This window comes from Anarrhichthys ocellatus, unplaced genomic scaffold, assembly GCF_004355925.1.
Source record: "Anarrhichthys ocellatus isolate YVR2014 unplaced genomic scaffold, GSC_Weel_1.0 scaffold30, whole genome shotgun sequence".
NCBI lineage: Eukaryota > Metazoa > Chordata > Actinopteri > Perciformes > Anarhichadidae > Anarrhichthys > Anarrhichthys ocellatus.
Window position 1 is genome coordinate 2,760,170 of NW_022280060.1, and position 24,890 is coordinate 2,785,059.

At 42.8% G+C, this 24,890-nt stretch overlaps 1 protein-coding gene across 3 annotated transcripts in view; it reads left to right on the forward strand.

Moving 5' to 3' along the window:
* agbl4 (AGBL carboxypeptidase 4) overlaps positions 1-24,890 on the forward strand; it is a 245,361-nt gene that overhangs the window by 91,784 nt on the left and 128,687 nt on the right. For all 3 annotated transcript variants that reach the window (XM_031863834.1, XM_031863835.1, XM_031863836.1), the window contains exon 4: positions 6,599-6,693. In XM_031863834.1, coding sequence (XP_031719694.1) covers positions 6,599-6,693 — 95 coding nt within the window. The remainder of the gene's footprint in view (positions 1-6,598; positions 6,694-24,890) is intronic.

Below are 24,890 nucleotides of genomic sequence, written 5' to 3' on the forward strand. Positions count from 1 at the left end.
CACACACACACACACACACACACACACACACACACACACACACACACCCTTCACATATGAGAACGCAACCTCCGTCCTGTCCCGGAGGGTCTCAGTCGGCCCCTCAGTGTTCCCCTGTCATACCGTTATGCCCACCTATTGCTGGCTTGTGACCTCCGTCACTGTCACCAGGCTTTTCAGGAGCTTAGCCACAGCTGAGCTGCCCTGCTTGAGCAGGCCTTCACCATAATGCCACCCTGGGGAGTCCCCCCCCAAACCTACTGAAAAGGCTCCCTGTTTTTCAGTGAGAAAAAACAACTGATCGCATTTTATTTATTTATAACCCATGTTTTTTGCAAGACTTTTGTCCTGTACAGCTCACTGGCAGCGCAGCATTGAAAGCGTGCCCGTCTTGCTACAGGGGTCCTTAGAACAGTTTGTTACAACTTTGGGTTTTATTTTTGAACCTCCAGCCATTGCTTCTAATGGTTATGATAACACCATACTCACTAAAGTAGTTGCAGAGGTCTCAGAATGCATTAAAACAGTTAATATAATAGGTCCAATGAGGTCCACCGACAAGACAAACAGTCAGATAACAAGCAAAGTTGCTAACAAGATAAGAGTTTTGCCTGATTGTTAAAAAACACTTTATTTGCAGGTGACTCTAAAAGTAAGTTCACCCATGATGTTGCAATGAATTGCAAAGGAAACTGTGTGCAAGTCTGATGAGTCAAAGTTGAATCGGTTCGTAAGCTGTGATTATGGACGCCGCTATTTAGAGGCTGCGCCAATTCATCACAGAAAAAGGGTGAAGTTGCTTTACAGCCACCGTTCACACCACTTCCTGAAGTCGTGGACTCGCTGCCTGGTCCGCGGCCGGCTGTCATGCCGGTCGACAATCCACCTGACCTTTTTTGAAACACGGACAACCAAAGTGTTTATGATTTAATTGTTTACCAGAGCACATAGTTTTTTTTTATAGATCTAGCCTCTTCATTTTGCTCTCAAAGTGCATAAGAGTGATGCATTTAACTTTAAGATGCACAAAATCATCTTGTGGAGGAGCATTCCACCTACCGCAGTCTCACAAAATGACTGTGGGGAACACTGGGTTAAGCCAGCGTCAGACTGGCCATTGATTGCCACCCCCACCCCCTCTCTCTCATAGCTTCCCCATACCTGATGCCCGAGTGCCGCCTATGGCTGGGATGGATGTTTACAAAGAGTCGGTAACTTACTGGCCGGGTTATTACAAACCTAACTGTAGCTTTCCAACTAGCAGCTATGGCTGCCCCACTATCTTCGACACCACAGAGGTATTTACTAAGTGACAGCTGCCTACGCCGATCCGTATCTGCCAGTGACATTTCAGTTTGAAATGGCACCTGCCAGGAAGTGAGGTCTGGCAGTGAAACACAGTGTCATGCTATTCTTGTATGCATACTGTTATGCCAGTGTAGTTGAACGGCTGTGACATACAGCAATACTTACTGGCACAAGTCGCCACTGAAACATTGAATTAGTAAGGCTTGAATCCCATTCTTGTTATATGCTTATAGTATGCTGTTTATTGTTTTTATCGCTTCTCCTCTTAATTATGACACTATTATAAATATTAAAAAATGATTCTTACCGAATACTTGGTTAGGGATATAGCTGGAGCCCTATTTATTATTAGACAGATCACCACATTAGTGCAACATGTGGTTGCAAACATGCCTCATTACTACATTGCAGGTGAGGAGCAATCCTACATAATTAGTCATCACTTCACATTAACCCATGTGTTTTAAATTACAAATCTGCTTCTCATGGTTTTTACGTTTGATTATGACCATTTTATTTTAAAGTGCAACAATTGTTTTGATAATCTGATGTATTAAGCATTATCTTGAGCACAAAATTTGAAGACTAGCGTTTTAGTTTTGCACGTCTGTGCTGGGAACTGAGTCAAAGCCATCATACAGTAAATCACTGTGATGTGTGTCAAATTGATGCTCTGTTTAACCACTCTATTAATTGTGTGTGTGTTTTATTCCCCGTAACAGCCGGCTAATTATGGGAGTACAGTATTTGTATTAGTGTGTGTGTGTGTGTGTCTGCTCATCTGTTGGACTCTCTGTGTGTGTGTGTGTGTGTGTGTGTGTGCGTGTGTGTGTGTGTGTGTGTGCGTGTGTGTGTGTATTGTGCATTGTGCTCCTGGCGGTGTCAGGTAGTCCCCAGTACTGTGGTAGTTGGCACGCTGTGCGTCAGTGATCAGACTGATCAAAGTCAACAGGAGAGGAACAGGCAGAGCTGCCAGCAGCTATCAGCCGGCCTGCCTCTGATGGCTATGGACAGGGCTCACAGATCTGCTCTGCTCGCTTGTGTTGAGCTGTGAGGAAGTCACAGTATAGCCGAGGTGATTCAGTGAACCACCGTTTGGTGATGAGTGCAGGACACCTGATACATCACAGCTACGTTGCCTCTTACACCATTGGGCAGCATTTCAATTGCAGTGTTGTGGGAATGTTTCTGTGATTAACTATTTTTAGATTAACAACAGTTAAAGGCCTATAGTACATATATATATATATATATATATTATTTTTTTTAAATTTTTGAATCATTGATAAAGTCTAACTCTTCAGTTCTACTTGTACATAGTTCATCAATAACTGCTGTTAAAAAAAAAACTTTAATTAGTGTGGTTTCAGAACATAATTTAATAGTTTTCACAGTCTGGAGACATTCATATTTTTCAGCTCATACATAATAAAGTCTGCTCAGCCAGCACTCTCATAAGGATTCTCTCTTCGGAGCGCTTGGCCTACACATTTAGAACACTGCCTTTAATAATTTATCCGGCTTTCTTCCAGGAAGCAATGCTTTCTGACCACAGGCTGGATCGATGGAGATCAAAAGACAGTGTTTGGTCCTAAATGCAATCCTATCCTGAAGAGGCACCAGCGAGGCTATTTCAGTGCCGAGCCCTGTGGCTAACCGGCTACTCTGTTTAAAGGTTAGCAAAGAGGTTGGGGTCAGAAATGAGTCGCCTCAAACATGCACCGGTCGCACTTACAGCACATATCAATGGAAACGTTTGCTTAGCATGATATGTTTCAAAAAGACTATACCGAGCTTTAGGTTTTATGAGTCAATTTGGATATTTTTTGGTTTTGCAAGGAAGTAATTCTAGAGTCATTGGTTTTGAAGAACTACCTCATTAAATCTCTGCAGATACATTTGAGTTATTTGCTGCTGTGAGAGAGTGAAAATCAGACTTATTGCACCATTAAGGTTCATTTGAGTTGTGTATGTTATAAGATTCGGTCAGCCAAAAGAGGTTCATCTGTTTTCAACTAATTTTCAAAAAATATAATAGTTTGTTTACAATATTTAAGGACGCCTTTTGTCACTGTGTGTGTGTGTGTGTGTGTGTGTGTGTGTGTGTGTGTGTGTGTGTGTGTGTGTGTGTGTGTGTGTGTGTGTGTTGTGGCACAGCAGAGACACCTGTTCCAGTCTGTAATTCGGCAGTGACGGGGACAGCGGAGGGCTTTGACACGCTCCGCCGACATGACAGCTCAGACAGCATGGATGTTAATCTCTTCTAACTGCTCCCAGCCTAATTAAATCATCCAGGGCATCACACACAAATACACACGCGTGTTCTAAATTGGTCCTGGTTGTGCACAAGTTTTAACGATCTGGAGAATTGGCCCCACAGCAGTTTGTTTGATTCTAAATCTATGAAATTCTGTGTGTGTGTGTGTGTGTGTGTGTGTTTGAGAGAGAGAGAGTGAGTGAGAGATACCCACATGCAGAACAGCAACAGCATTGTTCTTTTATTTAGTTTATGGACGAAAATCCTTTCTGTGGCGTGTCTATCAGCTCACATGGCTGTGTAGACCTCACATTCTTCAAATATGAAATTGCAGATGCTCATATCAATCCTGGTGCTCTATGATGGCTACATGTATTTATTCTACTGAAAACGAAGGACCTCATAGATCCTCCAAACAGCTGTGGATGACATTTTGGTATAAATGTATTCCAAACCAGAATTTAAAGTTGTGCATTTAATCTGGCCTTGATAAAAAAAAAAGAGTGAATCAAAATCAAAGAAGCAAAACTTAACATACATGGAAGGTTTTTGCTGATTCTGAAGCATCTGTCAACCAAAGCCACACGCATTTATCTTTGTGCTTGCTTTTGTGATAAGCTGTGGTCTTAGCCGACGGAAACGCAAAAGTACAATTTCATGCAAAAAAGCACTGGTCCTCTTGATACCGAGTAAACTCCAACTGCTATCCAACAGTTGTGTTCGTTTGGAGACGCAAGTGGAAAGAAAAAATGGACATCCACCTGACAAAAAATGGCATACGGATATAGAATTTATTTTCATAAAATGACTCCAGAACTCACTGAGAGACACACTAGAAATGTGTGTGTGTGTGTGTGTGTGTGTGTGTATATTTGTATAGTGCTTAAAAGCAGATGAAGCAGAAGATGTTACACCAATCAACATTTCCAATACTGTAACTATAGAAAGCTGGAAACAGGGACACCGAATGAAGCCGTTACTAGATAGCAGATACTGCGCTACACAATCGTACAACAATCCTGCATCTTGAAAGTGGTACAAACATCTTCCCTGCTGGACTGTTCTTGTTAGTAAAATCGCCACGGTTTTCCTGCTTCGCTTTCAAGCTTCTCAAAGTTCCTCTTGTCTTGTAGGTTAAAGACTGACTTTGTGATCTGATGTTTAGTCACAGCCTGAACCAAAATATTCTCTTTAATCTATTTAGCTTCAATGAAATGAGAAAAGCACAGAGGGAGACTTCTACATGCCGTGTGCCTGCCTCCCACCTACCAGCCCACCTGTCTGTGTCCTCCACATCTGTCCACTGAGCCAGTGGAGTTTATTTTCTTTACCTCTCAGTAACTTTCTCCCTGCCAGCCCTGTTTAGCACTGTTGTGTAGTTATCCCCTGTCTCTTTGTGTCTGTCCCTGCTGTACGTTATTACAAGCAGCAGCACCTTTTCTCTGCTCTACCGTCTCACACCCTCGTACTGTGTATCGCTCTTGCCTGCGATTCAGCCTTCTTCTTCTTCTGCGTCTCTGTCTCCTGTCCAGCCTCGGCTCCCTCTGAGTTAAACAGGCCGAACAAAATAGATTACAAACAGTGGGTAGAGTAGAGCTAAGGAGGAAGACAATCTGAATTTGCTGTGGATAAAGAATTGAGGAAGGAGGCTGTGCAGTCAAAGAAAGCCAGCGGAGTCAGAATAAGGCTGTATTTGCCTGAGGGGGAAAGGCTGAAAAGTAGCTCTCGCAACAGATGTGCGGGGCAGTAAAGTGTAATTGAAATGCCAGCAGCAATGGTCTTATCTCCCTGCTACAGGAGCCGGCTGCCAGTCTCAACATCAGTTAGATGTCATTTTACCTAAGTCTGAATCAGCTTGCCACAATCCGCAATCCCCATTCCTCTGATGCTAGGCAGGAGGAAAAGAGAGAAATGGATGAGGGGGAGGGAGAGGAGGGAGAGGAGGGAGGGGAGTCTGTAATAGGATTTCAGTAGCACCCAGTTAAATTCCACCACCTGGACTAAGTTGGTAATTTGATATGCCCCATCAATAGGATTCATTTACTTCACCGCATTATTACCATTGCCATTCATTTGACTTTTTAAAAAGCGTATTTATTCATTTCTCTCTCCACATTTCCCCGCTCCTCCTGATCCTTATCATGCATGCTGGAGGTTGGGGAAAGGAAGGGCTGTTCCACAATATTTTAGCTCAAGAAAAAGAAAGTCCTTGGTCCAGAGGAGGTGGAAAGCCAGACGCCATGGCTGCCCTCTGAGCTCCGGGCAGAGCTTAATGTTTAGGGCCAGGCAGCATCCCTCTGGGGGAGAAGCGTAATGTCCACCCAGATTAGAGGCTGGCACTCCTCGGAGCGGCTGCCTTTTATCGGGAACTTTGTTACTGCAACATGGGATCATCTGCGGGATGTTAAAGCTGCTTTATCTCCTCACTGTAATGTTAATGTGTGGTGATTTGGTGTGTTGTTGGCGTTATCCATCGTGGGAGTGGAAAGTTTTTACCTCTCGCTGAGCTTCTCCTGCTACAGCCACTCTTATGTCACATGACAAGGAAGTGATTGTAAAGAATGAGTCAAGCTTTCTGTGTTATGCTTATCAAATTCATCTGCCAATGGAACAAAGGGAAAATTCGCTTGGTAAGATATCATGAAATAAGATGTAATATTTAGGCATTTCAAGATAAAAAGAGATCTTTAAATTAGCTGGGAAAACTCATTTTGAGCTATATTTCCCCGTTAGGAAGTGTTGTGTGTCATTATAAGTCTGTAATGCTCAAAGGTATATTTTCAAGATATTCAAGATGCATTGTTTGGAAAGCAGTCCCTCACTGAAATGATACTTATTTGGTGATCGTGACTTAAATTAAGTTTTATTAGATAATTAGATATATCTTCTTAGCCTTCTCAGCACATTAAAAACAAATAAGCAAATATAACACAGACAAACTCGTAAAAATATTGCTAAGTACTACCTAACGCACTGCGACTTTTATTCATTTGTGGCTTTAATGTGGCTTCAATGTTCTTCACTGTCTTTCAGAGAGTCATTTTCAATGTGGTCAACTTCTCCAAGACCAAGAGCCTCTACAGAGATGGAATGTCTCCGGTAATCAAGTCTACCAGCCGGCCCAAATGGTAAGTGTGCAATCACACTTTCCGTAACTTTGAAAAACCTTTCTTCTCTGCCCAACAGTAGACACTCCCACAAACACACACACACACACACACACACACACACCAAAGACTGATACTTTAGATTTCCAGAGTGGATGCGTCTAGGCACATTTGCATGTGATCCATTGGTTGCCAGTATGACGGCTGTCTGATGTAATAACGCTTGACTGATGGATGCAGAGATGTGCGAGTGTGCGTGTGTGTGTGTGTGTGTGTGTGTGTGTGTGTGTGTGTGTGTGTGTGAGTGAATGGATAGATAGGTGTGGCAGGAGGGAGCGGGGCTGGTGCAGTGGGGTTGGACTGCCAAGCAGGCTGGTGAATCCAGCGGGGCGAGGAGGGGGAACAGGGTAGCGTGATGAAGTGTTGCCGTCCAAGAGGAGCCCTGACATCTGTCATCAGTTGATGGAGGGCATCCGCGGAAAAGCCAGGCATCTGCCACACCGAGCCGTCTGCGTCTGCTAGCCTAGCACCCACACCGACCATACCGTAGCACGCCGGTCACAGGCTAATGGGAATAGACAATGGGCATGACACCGCAGACAGGAAAGATGAACTGCTGCCGACGATACAGCACAGTGCAACATGATGCGGCTCGGCTCGGCTGGCTCGCCCCCTCTGTTTTGACTCTGTGTGGTGTAGTTGCAACTTTGCACTTAGAGTTATCTGTTTTTGCTCGTGGAGATATGTCTTTTTTTTAAGTGCCAGCCACTGCTATTGTTTCATCCTGCAAACCGTATATTTATTGCAGTGAAGCTGGCAAGTGCTCGCTTTAAAATTGGTGTTATTTCTCATGTGAGTGGAGTTACTCTGTCGGTTACAGTGTGGACAACTCTTCAAAGCAAATTCACATTCTCGTTTCTATACATTTAGTATAGAAACAGGAATATAGTTTTATGCATTGGCAATGTGATTGGCATTTCGTGTCATGTAATTATCGTCCCACTTTCTGAGTGGGCGTGACTCCTCATTTGGCGTCTGAGGTGTTAATCTGAGCAGCAGCCTTGCTGGGTCATTCAGGTCTCAGAGCTTTTTGTAATTCGCTAATTACGCAACCCTGGCCATGTTTATGTTGCAATAAGCTCTTATAAATAGGTATTTAAGTGACAGACACAGCAGGAGGTACCGTAGCCCAACTCCAATTACCTCCCCAGGCTAATACTGTTTTAACCGCTCCTCTCAGCACTGTGCCGTCCAAAAGGCTTCATGTGTCATGCACTTATAGAACCATTTCAACTGTCTGGGGCTTCCAAGACCGCAGCTGACATTGTTTGTGTCCCCACAAAGTGGTCAAGATGCTTTTAACACAACCTCCTCCATTTGACTTTCCGCGAGCACAACAAAGCACAGACAGCTCCTAAAGTAGCAATCTTCTTTTTGACAGTTACAGATATGGAATAAATAAAAAGGCAGAGCGTGGAGTGCTTCGCCTGTCTGATCCAAACTCACACAGGACAGGATAAAGAAGGTACAGAGAGAGAGAGGGAGGTATAGGAACGGAGAGAGAGATGAGTTGCGGAGAAACAGACAGCGAAAGTGTGGCGGAAGAGAAAAAAAAAACAAAGTACAAGAAAAAGAGATTACTGAGACAGGTAGACAGGGAGGAGAGAATGAGAGAGAGGTAGCGGGAAAAGATTTCTCCACCCAAAGACCCCCCCCCCCCCCCACCTCCGCCCCCACGTCTGTATTTATCAAAAGAATCGTCAGTATTAGCCCAGGAGTTGAAGCCTTTATCTCCCCGTGCAGGTGCCTTATGTCCTGGGGCCCCGGCATCATTTGGCGCTGGAGGCTGCAGGGCTTGGCTGGCCTCGGCTAAGCCGGGCATCGCTGTGAGAGACAACTGGCAGATTACAGTCCTGCAGGACGTTCACTGCTACAGGTGGAAGGATCTTTCCTCCATCCCTTCCTCCATCCCTCTTTTCCTTCCATCGTTCACTCTTTAAGCCTGGAGACAGCAGAGCAAACAAGAGGCCCGGATTTACTGTATCATGTGGCATTCAAACACAGCTACGGGTTACCTGTTTGATAAACAGCGAATGATGGACAAACTAATTAAAAAGGACGACATTGCTCTTGAAATGTATGACAGATTAAGATAAGGGGTTTTTATTCCTTAAGTGCACAGACTACCCTTTGCACTGCAAAGTTCATTAAACACCCGCAGAATGAATATTATACTTTGTCATTGTAGGAATAGCAAATTAACACTTTCTTTTTCATTTTCTGGACTTAAAAATGACCAGCCCCTTGTAGCTTAATCTGTGTGGTTGAGAAGCTGCTGAATAAAAGCAAACCTTCTTCATTAGTTGCAAGATTCATTGCTCACCCTGAACACCGACAATATTACATCTTTGCAATTAAATTGGCTTTTTGCGATTTGTAATTGACTTAAAGTTCAAAGTGGAAAAAAAATCCAAGAAATTGAGAAAAGTAGTGAGAGTGTTTATGAGGAAAGAGAGGGAAACATATTTTCTCGTACCAATCTGACGAAGACAACAGCCCCCTTGGTGACACTAGGTGCCAACCAACGCTCCCTGTGGCCTGCTGGTTTTAGACTGCTAGAGCAAAGAATTGCTCAGTATCCTTATTTTCCCCGAGATAAGCTAATTAGAAAGTCAGAGAGCGTGGTGTAATGCAGCTGTTGGAGGCCGGAATGCCGGGGGGGGGTGTAAATGGCCAGGATGGCTGCATGAGACTGACTGCATCAACCAACAGATGCTTCGAAGAGAGTCCCGTGTGGAGCGGAGGAGAAGGAGAGGCAGCAGAATGACAGCAGAAAATCTTTTCCAAGACGACACATTAGGGCGCCAATTTAAAATGATATCCATCACAAGTTCACAAGTGCAAAGTGACATCTTCAAATATCCTGCTTTGTCCGACCAACAGTCAAAAACTCAGATATTCAGTTTGTAATTGTGTTCAACATGCGAAAAAATGTTTTCTACATGAGATAGTTTAGTGTTTTTGCTTGAAAAAGGACTGAGATGATTAATTGATTATTGAATTATCATTTGCTGATTAAGTGTCTGTTGATCAGCTAATCGATTCATAAACGTTTCATCTCTCCTACATGATTTCAAATACAAAAACAACAAACCTTCTCATCTGTGCAACTAAACGGCCATAATTCAATTACCGACTTTACAGCGACATCCTCATTGACATTTTAACTTCATGTGTATAGTGTGTAATCTTCTGTCTGTAAGACAATTCAAACAAACATGATTTACATTTAACTCTGACATTATTGTCACTTTAACCTCACAAGCTCAAACACACATCTTTACATCATTTCTAGCTTATTAGATCCGTGATGTATAATTTACTGGAACTGTTCCGATGAGTCGTGTCTCTTTTAATTAACTTTCCACTTCTTCGTCAGTCAGTAGGTGTGTGGATAAAAATAGCCGCACCTCTAACTGAGCTAACAGATGAACAGTCAGAGTTGGAGGAAATGGCTTTGCCAAACATTGCTTCTAAAGTTAGACCCAGCCAACCTTGATCAAGGGTAAATGCTTTTTTCCGCCTTCTTTTACGGAAGGTAACAAACAACAGGGGAGTGCTTTTCAAGCAGTCGTGCTCAGCTCCCAGTCAGTCAGTCAGTCAGTCAGTCAGTCAGTCAGTCAGTCAGGGCAATTTTGCTTTTCTACCGAGATCCTTCCTGTAAGCATGTGATGCAACAACATAGTGAAATTCTATTTGGAGATGTCTGCCTCTCCGTCGTGGTGCGTGTTAGCAGTAATTGTTCTGTCAATCAGCACAGCTTCGGCCTGCCTGCATCCCCCTGCCACTTGTTAAGCCCTGGCAGAGGGCGAGGGGTGAGGCAGGGTGAGTTAAAGAGAGAGGATACCTCCACCTCCCTGTATGTCTCCCGTTGCACACCTTTGTCTGTCTTTACCGTGTTTTTTTTCCTCTCCTTCAAACTCTCTTCTTCTCCAGTTCGTCCTCTCACATTTTTACTTATCTTCCCACTTTTAATATGTTGCTTTGTTTTGGTTCTGCTGGGACTATATTGTGCCTTGTTATCCAAGAATTTTGTTCTTTGTTCGTTTATTCAGTGTAATCCCATAATGTTTGGATTTCCCATGATATCAGATCTTCAGCTCCAGTTAAATGTGTTGCTGAACTTAAAGCAGAGACAAAAAACAAAACACATCACAAAGTGTCAGGCTCCCATTTCTCTGATCACATGTTTTGTATTTATATAACAAAGAGATTCTGAATCTGATTCAACATTCAAACACAAACAACATGAGAAAGGGATCAAGCCGATGCTGCAGCAGAGGGGATGCCCGAGACCCGCTGATATTCTACACATACAGTGCTGCAGGTCCTGAGGTATGAATGGAAGTGCACAAAGAAACCTCTTATCCAGCACCACACACACACACACACACCTCCCATCCTCTAACGCCCGTACTGCTGAGCCGTGCTGCCGGAGTCCGAATGCAGCAAGTGTGTGACAGTAGTGAGGGAGACGGTCCCTCTCTCGAGGACAGAGTGTCAGGCAACAAATTGAAGACAGACAGACTGTAAAGGTTGTGTGAGAGCTCCAGTAGACCTCTCCGACTCCTCCCTACATTCAGAGTGTCTGCACTGTCCTCTTGCCTCTCCTCCTCCTGCTGCTCAGCCACTTGCCCAATTAACCATGTGGTGTGCCTTTTAATAATAGACCTTTTTAATTGTCGACAAATGAAGAGTGATGTAAAATAGCTAATAGCTTGTGCTAATTAATAGGGGAATTGAACGCTTGTTAATTAAGGGCAAACAGGACAAGGACCGGCTCGGGTAATTTGAGCAATAAAACCGAGACTAACGATTAATTTCCAAACAGACTCGCTTCATAAAAACATCAAGCGACCCCCAGTTTGCTGTTTGACAACACTTGAGGCGCCCATCCTGGCTTTTACTACGACCACAACCTCCCCCTGAACTGAATCAGACACACGCAGACACACTATCCTGTATTCAAACACAAGAACCCCCACGGATATTATGCAACAAAAGTAATCACAACTATATAGTGTCTTAAGAATGTATTACAAAAAGGATTTGCTACAACAAGAGTCTCCGTGGTGTGAGACGACGTCTGAGTGGCGTGTTAAGTATTAACACGATGTATTGAAATGAATAAATTCCCTCTGTTGTTGTTGACGTATCTTGCAACCAATTCACGATGATATTTAGTACTAGAGCGTCTCACCTATTTCCCTGTTTGCTCATCTCCCTGTGGTCGTACTTGTTAGACTTGAGGCTAAAGGGAAAGGACATGGATCGTCAGCCGTGGCTTTACACATTACACCGTCTTCCTCAAGAGACCGGAGAAGCTTTACTGTCTTTCCACGTCCACGTTCCTCAATCTCACAGCTTTACTGCAATGTTTTACTGTAACGTCATTTTCATTACACCTTTACCGTGCCCGCGGCCTGTATCTCTGCGTAGTGTTTTAATTTAAAACAGAGAGTATGTTTTTGTGCTGCTTCCTCGCTCTCAACCCCGGTTGGAAGTGGGAACCGTGGCAATCATTCGACAGACAGAAAGGCTGTGGGTTTCATATAAGATTCTTAGATTAAAAAAATGTTATATATGATGTTCCTTCTCTGTCAACATTGTCTGTGCGATAAGGGAGACGGACAACATCTTTTAATAAAAAACAAGCACATGGAGAAAGGGAGAGACGCACACACACACACACACACACCTAATTATCTGTCACCAGTTCGACCGCCGAGAGGAAATGTGAGTGATGTATGAATCTGAGTGAATATTTGCAGGAGGAGAAAGAGAATACCTGATGTACTGTCTCTGCGACAGTCACTTGGCAACTCTGTAGGAAAATTGTGGAGTGGTGTTCATGTTCCGGGGGAAATTACTTCCCTTTTCGCCTCACTCCAATTGCCTTTAAAGACTTGAGAGAGGAAAGTGATCACAAAGCTCTATTTCGTTAGATGAAATGGCACCTCCCTTCCGTTTCCACTTTTCTATTCCATCCGGGAGTCTTCTGGGTAGGACAAACTGGCAAAGGGGAGACAGAGAGGAAGAGAGAACGAGAAGCGGCAATCAGAACAATCAACAGCACATGCAGCTTCCTTGTTCACAGAAACTCATTTGCATGCTGCCAAAGAAAGTGAAAGAGGATTATGTGGGAGAAATAATGGAACAGAATGTAACAAATAGATTTATAATCTTTCCAGATGAGGATAAGGGCGTGTGCGAGTTTTGTCTGCTGCAAATGTGCACAAAAGCAAGTGTTTGTGGAGAGTTCCTTGCATGCAGAGAAAGGCGTATAGGAATTTTAAAAAAAGGAGTAAAAGCGAGCGGTATTGCGACAGATAGGGCAACTTGCTCCTGGCTCTCTATTCAACCCACAAATGACTTACCTGGACAGTTTTATGTTTGCCTGGAGGAGAATTAAAAAGGCACTTCATTTCCTCTTTTACAGGCTGGGTACGCATGTCAGTGCGCCCCCCCCCCCCCTGAAAGCGCTCTAATCTAAATGCTTTTGTCAGGGGAGATTTGGTAGATTGCAGCAGGCAGAGGTACAAATTGGTTGTGTCATCTTATAATGAACTAGGTGAGGCGTTGCAGTTTTTCTGCAGCCAGCAGTCCCCTGATTACTGTAATGTAAGTCAGCGCCTGCCTTTTAGTGTTGTAGGCGGAAGACCTCACCTTCACCCCTCTTTGTTCAGGCAGCCTGCTCTCGAGATGTTTTGTCGTTGTTCGCCCAGTGTGACACGGGACAAATTCTTCAGCGGCTCCTCCTAAAGTATTTCCACCGGCCCACGCTGGATTTACAGTCACATTGCATGAATAGGAACCAAGCCTGTAGGCCGTGCAGAATATACCATGAGGGTTTTTTGTGTGTTGATGCTTGGCTGTAGCCTGTTTTAAGCTCATTGGGTGTGCTAAGCACGATAATGAGCTGACCCCCTGACTCCAACTAAAGGATTATGGGTATCTCAGGGACTCCACAAAGCCTTTCTATCAGGTGTTTACGGGACACATTAGGACACTTTGTAGGACTGCTTGATATCTGCATTCTGCCCAACACATAAGTCTATATATATGTGTGTGTGTGTGTGTGTGTGTGTGTGTGTGTGTGTGTGTGTGTGTGAGAGACACTGTAATGAATTCAGATGGTCAGCTGAAGAAGCTGAAGTCAACAGTGGTGTCGTGCATGTCCAGTATCTGCAGCTGTCGGGCCCGCAAACTGTTTTCCTCTCTAATAAATTCATCCTTGAAGAAATCCTTTTTGTCCCCTAATTGGGTTCGCCTCTCATCTTCTTCTGCACTCTCTGTGTAGATACACGTCAGTATGAGTTTGCAACCACATGAATGGAGTCCCACACACACAAACAACCTCCATTAGCTCTCAACACAGTCCTTTGTGTTTTTGAGCATCTCCCTCAGTTACTTTGTCCAAACACATTCAAATCTTTGCTTTCACCTTTTTTTTTTGTTTTTTGCATGATTGTATTGAAATGTGTCTCCTCTTTGTGCTGCTCGAATGCATCCCGGTGTCATCTGGGTGAAATGGAGTGTGAAGTTCGGGATTGGACTGTCTCAGAACATGTGCCTGTGATTTAATTACTGCAGCAGAGTTAAGGTTACAAAAGGAAAAGAGACAGAAGAAAGAGAGAAAGAAAAAGGTTGAAACATGACGAGTTTGATGGAATAATTATGCGTTTACTCTCCCTCAATTTACTGCTAGGCTAGTTGATCGTCCACATAAAATATACATCCTACCAATACATCAGGGGCACACGGTTGTGCACTGCCGCTTATTGCATTATGCTTGCACAATGTAATTATTGTTTTGCCAATATTTGTTGGCAATAACTGCCATCAGATCATTTTAGGCTTATGTTTGTGATCAGAGAAAACACCCATGAGTGAAAAGCAAGTATCTGAGGAAGTAATCAATACGATATATACGTACATATATAAATAAATGAATATTATTATTAATAATTATGTGATGTTTTTTCCTTCATTTGGGGAGATGGTCCTCTGAATTTTTTTTAAGAGTCAAAAGTGATACAAAAGGTTGAGAACCCCTGATATAACTCGTCTGAGGGAGCCTGCAGTTGAAACGTCTGTCACTAGTCCATTTGTAAAATGGCTATTTAAAAAAAAAAAAAAAAACCTGCATCACTGTCCACCAAACAATACAGAATAAAAGCTCAAGCTGACAGCAAGAACAGCAGCGCACCAGCTATTAAGCTATTGTTTTCCTACATAGAGAGAGCCATGCCAGCCAGCCGGCTGTGTGTGTGTGTGTGTGTGTGTGTGTGTGTGTGTGTGTGTGTGTGTGTTTGCCTGGGTGGCCCCGGGTGTGTGCATGACATGCGCACATGGCTTCCACTGTGAATGTGTGCATCTGTTTGTACTCGCTTGTGTTTGTGTTTGTCAGCATGTTTGTTGACGACACTGTAGGACATCAGGGTGGGATTGCACCGAATGTGAGGAAACAGCTCATCTGAATATAGATGGGTCCCATCTGGAGGCGGTTGGCTTTGGCCCTTCATAATTTTGTAAGCAGCTAAGCATCTGGGGCCCGCTAATGAAACTAAAGGCACGGGAAAAGGCCCTGGGCTACCGCAGGCTGCCTGTAGCTGTCGGGAATGGTGGAGGGAGGGAGGGAGGGAGAGGAATGAGGAAGCGCGGAGGAATGGATGGAGGGAGACATCGGCCAGGAAGAAAGAGTGTGCTGAGAATATCAGAGGCCTTAAAGAGACCTGGATGGCTCCTTTGAGAGAACAGGCAAGAAAGCCAAGTAGGCCATTAGAAGACTGAGCCATAAAATGAAGATAGTGGTGTCTTTATTGTGGCCCATTAACTTGGATGGTCATGCGGAGATAGCTGCACTATGCGCCACTGTAATATAACGATGCCACAGCATAGAATTATGCACTGTTAAAAAAAACACTCTGGTTAAGTAGAGTTATGTTAACTACTAGCATCAGATTTTCAGAGCAGTTTCAGTTTACCTAAATGTTGTGCCTGGTATACGAGGGAATACCCAGCTGGATCTTTCCTCGTCTGTCACTTTTTGTATTTTCCTGACATATGCATAAAATGTAAAAAATGGAGAAAGGCTTGAATTAGGAACATGTTTAGTGTGCATACTGTGTTTCTTAGCAGTAGCTTTTCCTGTATACCCTGAACTGTACTTTGTCACCTCTGCTCCCACCGTTTGCTTCACATCCTCTTCCCTCCAATAACGTCTTTGACCCCGAGCAGCTGTACTGTCCACAGTGGCCACTGCTTGTGGTTTGCTTAGGGAATGGAAAGCCATAGGCCCCTTTTTTCTTAAACTTTATTATTATAGCCCCGTTATTCCTCCCTCAGCCTGATTTCCCAGAGGAAATGAAATGAAAAAGCAATTGGTTCTCCTTTTTATTACTGTCATCTTTGTTTTCTGTCCCAGAGAGTAAGATTGCCTGATCTCAGAGAGTTGCACTTTTACCCCCCATCTGAAGTCACGGGGAAGAAAAACAATAACATTGAAAATAACAATCAGCATCATAAAAAAATGACCTGTCAAAAGGAGCGTGTCTAAAACTGGAGGGGCGCCGGCACGCCGACATCCACCAGTTGTTTATGACGGGATGAGTCAGTCAGAGTCTGGTGGTGGCCTTCGCTATCTGCCAACTCCCACAGTCCAGGAAAAGATGTTTTAGAGGAGATTAGGATCACAGACAGTCGGGGGGGTGGAAGGTGAGAGGGACGAATTGCAGGGAGGAGATGGCTGCAAAACAAGTGGGGGTCAAAGGATAGAGGAGGCGGAGGGGAGGAGGAATGAGGCGGACTCCTCTGAGGCTCCTTCTAACCCCGCAGAGACATGCTGACGGGGGATCAGACTCCTCATGCACAGCGCCTCAAATCATTTATTCATCGGCTTCATTAAGAGAGAATTACAAGGCTGCTTAAGGACCCCCAGGTCACTCACTGTTCTCCGTCATCACTATTCTTAATGAAAGCCTCCGGTGTGTCATAACTGTCAGCTGTTTATGGCCGGTAATATTGTAGGTTTTGAGGAACAATTACTGTCGTCTAAAGGACAACTTTGCAACATTTTACTTTAACTCTGTCACATTACGCTGTTAAGTTGTTGTGTCATTTTACAGTATGCATCGGTGCAGCAGCAGATGTGTACGGTGCTGCTAATCAAACGTAATGACACAGACTGATTTATGCTAATTTAGCATCATTCTTTTAATTAATGCCTGTGATTTTCAAACGGCAGATAGTAACCTTCTTTTCCAGCCAGTGTCAGTCTCCGCAGTATCTCCTGCCTATCTCATCAAACTTCAGCCAGCAGACAGTACAACACAACAGTGATTGTCCTCAGGACCTTCACACGTGTAATTATAACCGAGGAAGATAATTAAGGAGGCGGAGAGGAAGACAGATCTTGTCATTTGGTGAACAATGCCGTCCAATCTACTCATGTGTTTTCTACTTCCTGAATTATCAGCTGACATGTCGGCGCAATCAGCCAGAAAGCTCCTTGCTCGGTTTGAAAGCCATGAATGTCAACACACAAACCCCTAATCTATTTGAGATCCAAAAGTTAATGATATCTGAATATGCATGGGGCAAAGAGTAGGAGTCATGTTGCTGTTATCTCACAGAAATATCGCCGTTCTGGTCGTCAGTCAGTCTGTCAAAGGGCTGTGTGAAATGTTTCCCATTTATTTCCGATGATGATAATAGGATTTTTCCCTGTTACGTGTGTTTTCTACTAAGTTAGTTTATTATGTGGTTGAATTAAAAAGTATTGATGTGTCTTGATATGTATGCTGGCAAGTGGAATAAATACACCCGAAGTGTTACATGGCCAGTTTAGGCAGCTGCAGTGAGTAAGATGAAAATGTATCTGTGCTGTCTTCAAAGCCCTTTAATAATGTCGATGTTACCCAGGAAAAAATACACCTGAGTCTTTGAGCTAAATGCTAACACTAACACGGCAACATGCTCACAATGACGATGCTAAGATGCTGTTGATATGTTTACCATGTCCACCATCTTAGTTTAGCCTGTTAGCATGCTATCAGTTGCTTATTATCAGTTAACACAAAGTACAGCTGAGGTTGGTGGGAATGTCTTCAGTTTTCAAGGGATTTCGAGCCGTAAATGAAAGTGCTGGACAAATTAAATGATGGTGCTCGATGAAAAGTTAAGGGATCACCACAGTTATTACGGTTCATCCTGAGCGGAACCGAAGATATTTCACTCAGAACCACATATTTGCCGATATTTGTTGAAATATCTCAGTCCAAGTGTTGGGTTGACTGATACACAGACAGCGGCACCCCAAAAGAAATCTCAGTAGCGTGGCTAAAAATATATTTGAAAAAAATCTTTGCCATATCGATAGAAGAAAGATGTTCTGTACAGAATGATTGTCACAACTCAAAACATTTCAAAAGATTTGAGTGCAGCGGTTGAATGCTTACTTTTTCTTGAGTGCAAACTAAAACTACGCTGAATCAGACTTGAAGGCAGGAGCAGTACTCTGTGGGCATGTGTGAGCTAGAAGCACACTTGTAGGCTCGTAGTGGAGAAAGAGATACAGAGATTGGGAGTCTATAGAGTCAAGGCATAGGGACCCAGTGATGCATTCTGTGCAGTCGGCTGTAAAAACGAATGAATATATAAATAGAAATGTTATTTGATGCATTCAGTGGGCAGGTCAGGGTTTGAATTTGTTATGATTTCTTTCATGTGGGTCTGAGATTTAAATATTGAACACATACACATGATCCCACACACTCAATGGCCAACCTCTCCTTAAGGACGTGTGATGTCACTTCCTCAGGTCTCCCTGCGCTCTGATAACGGACTGGAGGCCGGTGTTAAAACTCCTTTACAGTAAATCAGCACCTTGGATATCTATATACCAGCTACATGTATGTTTGCCACAACTGTGTATTTATATAATGACTTTGAATGAATTTGTTTGTGTGTAAACCTATTGAGTGAGTGTTAGAGGAGTGAATCTTCACTGGTCTCACGATTCAATTACGATTCACCTGTTTCGAATGCACAGTGATTCTCGATGCATCTCAATGTTTTAGATCCTCAGTTTTCTATATTACTACACAAGGCTACTTTCTATTCATTTAATACAAGCAATCAGAAAAATAACAAACTAAAAAACTATTTTTTTTAATTTAGAAAGACTTTCAAATATCTCAATACAACAGTCTAATTTAAAAAGCTGCATCTTTTCAATACCAGTATCTGTGTGAGCCTCCTCAGAAAATGAATATTACAAAAACAAAACAAAACATGAATCCTTCTGCATTAAGTGTGCTGTAATCTACAACAACTAGGGTTTCACATAGCAGCACTGAATGCCTCCAGCATTTTACACTGCATGAATTCACCTTGCGGCTGGCACACTTGTATCTCTTCTGCTCTTCCTTGGTGTAATTCACTGCATCTCCCAACAGAACAACACCACAGCTGTGCATGCACGCTTCTTCAGCCCAACATCGTTTAAACGGAGCAGTTGATATTGGTGGCGAGAGCAACAAGTTAGACTACCATGTGCTGTCTCTCAGCTCCGCGCACAAGGAGTGTGTGTGTGTGTGTGTGTGTGTGTGTGTGTGTGTGTGTGTGTGTGTTTGCAAAACTCCACTATCAGTGAAACACAGAGATCAAAATGGAGGAGAGAGAAAAGAAACTAATGGGACAGTAAATGACGGTAAAGACACTAAGCTGAAACCAAACTCCCGATTATTTCCTGTCTCTGCATCAATGCAGAATCGGCCACATCGCGACGCATCTTAGAATCGTGAACTTTCCACACCTCCAGTGAGTATGTGAATATGTGCAGGTGTGAGCCAAACATCTGGTTGTACATGTCCAAATAGCTATATGTTTGCATACCAGCATACATTCACATCTGCCTGTGCATGTGTGTGTTTTTGTTTGCACTGGGTCTTCACACGGTTTGGCACCTTCCTGGCCAGGCCAGCAGCTGGCAGACAGAGATTGCCCACTCATCAAGCCACTTTATCACCGGGCCCACAGAGTTCAAGGGGGCTGTCAAAGACCAAGCTGAGGAGCCTCCTCACTCCTTCAATACCAGCACACCCTTCCACAACCGGTGTCGAGTGGCAAAACTTGGCCAGTGAGCACTTGAGATGAGGCGTTGTGTGAGTGAAGTACCGCAGATAGTTTGACAAAGGCTTAAATAAAGAACACGAGCTAATGTGTTTGGCAGTGAATCGCGCCGCTCCATATTTTTCAGTGCATTTGGGATTCCTCGGGCTGGGCAAGGTGCCCCCTTCTAGTCGAAAAAATACAGTGTTTGGAATTTTGCTGCTGACAGACACAAACACAGCAAATTCACTCTTTCTTGCCAAGAGCAGCCTTCAATCCTCACTAAATTATTAACCAACAGAAAATACCGTCTGTCACCTTGTTTTAGTGGTGGGTGTTTTGAGATGCTCCGGCAGTCTGGTTTTGATTCATAAGATTCGGATTGCTTTTCTTAAACTTCGACATTGAACAAGCAGCTACAGTGCGAGTAAATGCCCTGCTCAAGAACACGGTGACATTACAGATAGCTGTTGATGGGCAGAGTAGAGCACGGAGACTCTACTTGTGACCTTAAGGTTTCACAGTCGGGTCTCGATAACGTTGCACTGTTGTTGTTTTTTACACAGCACGTCTTTGCACCTCTACACTGCAAATAGGTAACCCCAAAACAGCTTTCACTCTGGTCGTAGTAGTGTCCATCCCTGGTCTCCTTTCTTTGTCTCACCCTCCCTAACACACTCCCTCCCTCCTTTGTCCTACTTAGCCAGTTACTGCAAAATCACTTACCTTCACCTTGCTTCCTCTGTCTCCTGCTAATACACATTAGCAGCCAGCAGCCATATGTAATAGGGCTGTGCCTGCCCCTGCTGGTGTAATGGCTTCTCTGACACTTCTCCCATTAAATTTGGTCAGGCAGCGCTGCACAGGAACCCTCTGCACACTCTAAAATATTGTTATATAACTACCATAAACAAGCCGGCCAGTGTCAGCGACTTTGGGAATAGCGGCTGGACTATTTTTGGTTTTCTTTTGGTTTGTTGAACGTTTCCTTTTTGCTCGTGTTTATTTCTTACGATTTTTTTTTAGAAGTTTTAGTTCCTCCCCTCCTCCCTCAGACCTGGGCTACAAACCTTTTTACCAACGAAATAAGGGACGTATAGCTACATTATGAAGCTCATCAGATTACGATGTGACTAAGTGGACATGTCTGCTGTATTTAATGGGCCTGTTTGTAATCTCCCATATCTCTACAGTGCCACATACAGTAAGCAGATAGCATCGGCTGCTCCTTCCTCTGCGTGTGGTGAAACCCAGGCCAACTCCCAGATAACAGATCATCGGCGGCATCCTTAACTGTTACTGTGACAAACGAGAGCTCTGATCCCACCCGATAAACGAAGTATTCATTTGTTTAATTAAAACAGCTTGTCTCATCGTGGTGAGGGGTCATTTTAGAGAATGTTAGAATTAAAGCAGGTAATTAAGTAAAGCCCCAGATAAGAAACCCCACTGAGGTTGCTGCTTCCGCCAGTAGGGAAGGCAAACTTAATCTATCCCCTCTGCAATCCCACAAGGTTGTTCACTTTATTAAAGTCTGATGCCGCTACCACTGCCCACCAGCCAAACATGATGGAATATTTTCTATACTGGTTGGGAAGGAGGGAAAGAGGGGGGGGGGGGGGGGGAGTGAGGAAAACAAGAGGTGTGACTACAGCGGCCAACAGCGCACGGTAAAAGTCTATAATACTACTACTACACAAAATAAGGCAATTAAAGACTGCTTGTTATCTTGTCTGTGAGAACAAGAGAAGAACTTGTACAGCAACAAGCACCTTGACAAAGATATTTGTTTGGCCAATGGAGTGTGGCGTTAATTATCACAAGCTGATTAAAGGCAGCGAGCGGGAATGGATGTCGTTTGTCTTGCCAGCCTTAGACTACTGCAGCCAGCCAGGGTCATTATTTTAAGGGCCCTTCTGGGCTATTTTTAGAACTGGAGCTGGTTTCCCAAATGTTCCTGCAGCACACAGGTGTGCTCTTTCTTACAGTACAGTGTAATATCATACGATAAGCAGTCAAATGTCCTGTCACGGTGATGGAAGTGTGAGTATGACTGAATGCTTGTGATTTCGTCACTAGCTGAGTCAGACGATTTTATATAATGAGCTAATTGATGTCAAGTCAAAGCACCCCAACTCAGCCATATACATACATGCATACATGTGGATATAAGTTACAAAAGACTACATCTAAAAAAATACTCCATACATACAATATACTCTATGATTTGTGTTTTTGACAGTAGATTTTAATCTGAAAAGTACTTAGCTACTATAGCTGTAAAATGAACGCAGTGAATGAGCAGCTTTAGCATCCAATAAAGATACTCAAGTAAAGCAAGTACCTCAAAATTGCATTTAAATGCAATACTTGTGTTAATGTACTTAGTTACTTTTTACAACTGTGTGTGTTTGTGTTCTTTCGGGGGGTTGTGTGATTCTAAAATACTTAGAGAAAAGACCATAAATTCATTTTTTATCTTGTACATCAACAGAATATTTAAGGGCTAAATAGTCCAACAACTCTGCTCTGTATTTGTCTGATACCCGTCCCTCTCTTAATCTTTCTTTCTCTGTCCTACTCACACATGAACTTGGATCTCCCTCCTGCACGCGCGCACACACACACGCACACACAAATCCAACCCTCCACTCAAGGCCAGGAAAACATATATGCCCATTTTCCTATTTGATTGGGTGTCAGCGTGGGGAGGAAGGGGACAGGTGTGATGCATAAAATGACCCTGCAACTCCATCACACGCACGACAGCTTTATGGTGAGGAGGTGTTTCAATCACGCAACTACCCTGGAAGGCATCAATCAGTACACACACGCAGGCACACACACACACACACACACACATACAAACACACCAGTACATGTTAACGTATTCACATCATGATGGCAGGAAAAGGGCAGCAGAGCAGGTGTAGTATAAGTTCAGACTTTGCCGCAGGCACAAAATACTAAACTTAAACAGATATGGGATTTCATTTTTACTTTCTACTTGACTAATTATTGTAGGGGGTCCTGAGGCTTTAAATATTCATGAAAATACATTGAAAATTGTATTTGCTATGTACACTTACACAAAAAAATAAAAAAATATATATACATACCGGTACATATATTTGTACAAAAAAAAATAGACGCTTTGCAAATTGTATCCTCCCTCAAAATAGAGTCTCTTTCTCTCGCGGCCCTGCGTCGCGTTGTAACACTCAAAATATTACCACGAAATAATAGCATCAATAAATGATGAACTTATTATGGACTCTGCATTTGAATCTATAGAAATATGGAAAGTTTTGCCTATTTCTTTGATTAGCGGAATAAAGTAAATAAGTAAAGATGAACATATAACATACATTTATTTATTTATTTGAAAATATCCCTTTAGCGTCACCTGAAGAAATGTTTGTGAGAATTACATCACCGATTACAAAATGTATGTGGAACAAGAAGCACCCTAGAGTCCGCATGTCTCTGTTGTATCTGTATTTGCTACAGGAAGGTTGAAATCTTTATTGATGCTATTTGGCAGCACAGTTGAGAACTATAATGTTACATTTTCTATTGAAGATACTCCGTCATGGATGGATATAGAGTCACGCTCCGTTCAGATACCTTTGCATTTGTATCTAAGAGTACATACTGCCCACCATATAGTGCTTAATATGCTTAACGCATGATATTAGTAAATAAATATATGAATATATACAACTCCTTGTCACAATTTAGGACAATGTTTTACTAAACCAAGCAAGTTGGATGGTGGGTTAAGATATTTGACTTTTATTAAAAACTAATATCGTAATGACTTTTTAAGAAATCCCTCTTATACCATGACAAGATTTCTTTAAATTCCTGCAGTTGTATCTTTTTCATGCAAAAACAGTCATTGGTAAGTCCTGCACTTTCATCCTGAGAAGAAATTCATACAAAAAAATGGTCACGGTTTGATTTCATTAATATGCAACCGGCTCGGATGTGGTTCTAATGAGACCTCGGTATCCAAACTTGATGGATGGTATGGAGGGCAGATTTAAAGGAGGACATTTCAAATAATAATTTAAAACAAAGCCTGTGAGTAGGCACCCTGTCAAATTGAATAAATATAACAGAGTATATTCCACTTGTTTTAAATATAATGATGCTCAAGGAGCACTGTTCACTGTTGGGGAGTGTGACAAAATCAACACATTCTGGAGGGAGGTGATCAACAAAATGAGGATAATTTTGATCAGATGATATTGCTACACATCCAACAGATTGTCAAGTTGAAAACCAAAGAATATGAATGTATTTATTTTTGCTCTATTGTAGTCAAAGTGAATGATAGCTTTTAACTGGAAGAAAACTGCCGCACCTACAAGTGCTGCTTGGATCAAGGATATGATGCAGTACATATTAATGTTGAGAGCAATATATACAAAACAAATCGTGTTTTTGTGAAGGGAATCTGAAAATCCTTTAATGATGGTATAAAATGTGGAGATATGAGAGCTTCTACAAGAGGTTGTAACTTTTTTCTTCGTCTGTCTTTCCTTTGTTAGCAGTACCACTGAATTGTATGATTGATATTGTCGTATGTTTTACATTGATTTTGGCTCTAAACACAAGGGAGAAGCTAAGAGAAAATGTGTGTGTGTGTGTGTGTGTGTGTGTGTGTGTGTGTGTGTGTGTGTGTGTGTGTGTGTGTGTGTGTGTGTGTGTGTGTGTGTGCGCGTGTGTGTGTGTGTGTGTATTATTGCACGATAATACTGATCTTGGTAAAGACAAAACTAGTTTGCCATGAGTCTGTCTTTAACCCCTGTACTGTAAATAGAAGTGTAATACATTCCTTTGTCCCTGGAAGGCTTTTCAGTGACCATGTTTCAGTAAAACATGTTTTTAAGTTAACATGCACAGGACTGTCGGAGAGATCTTCGGCAGGAGAAAGCTGCTTACTTTGACCGCACTAATCCGCGCTCTTCGGAACAGTTTATTCGTTGGGCATCATCTTTTTTTTGCTGTGCAGACATTTAAATGTCACATCCAGCTGT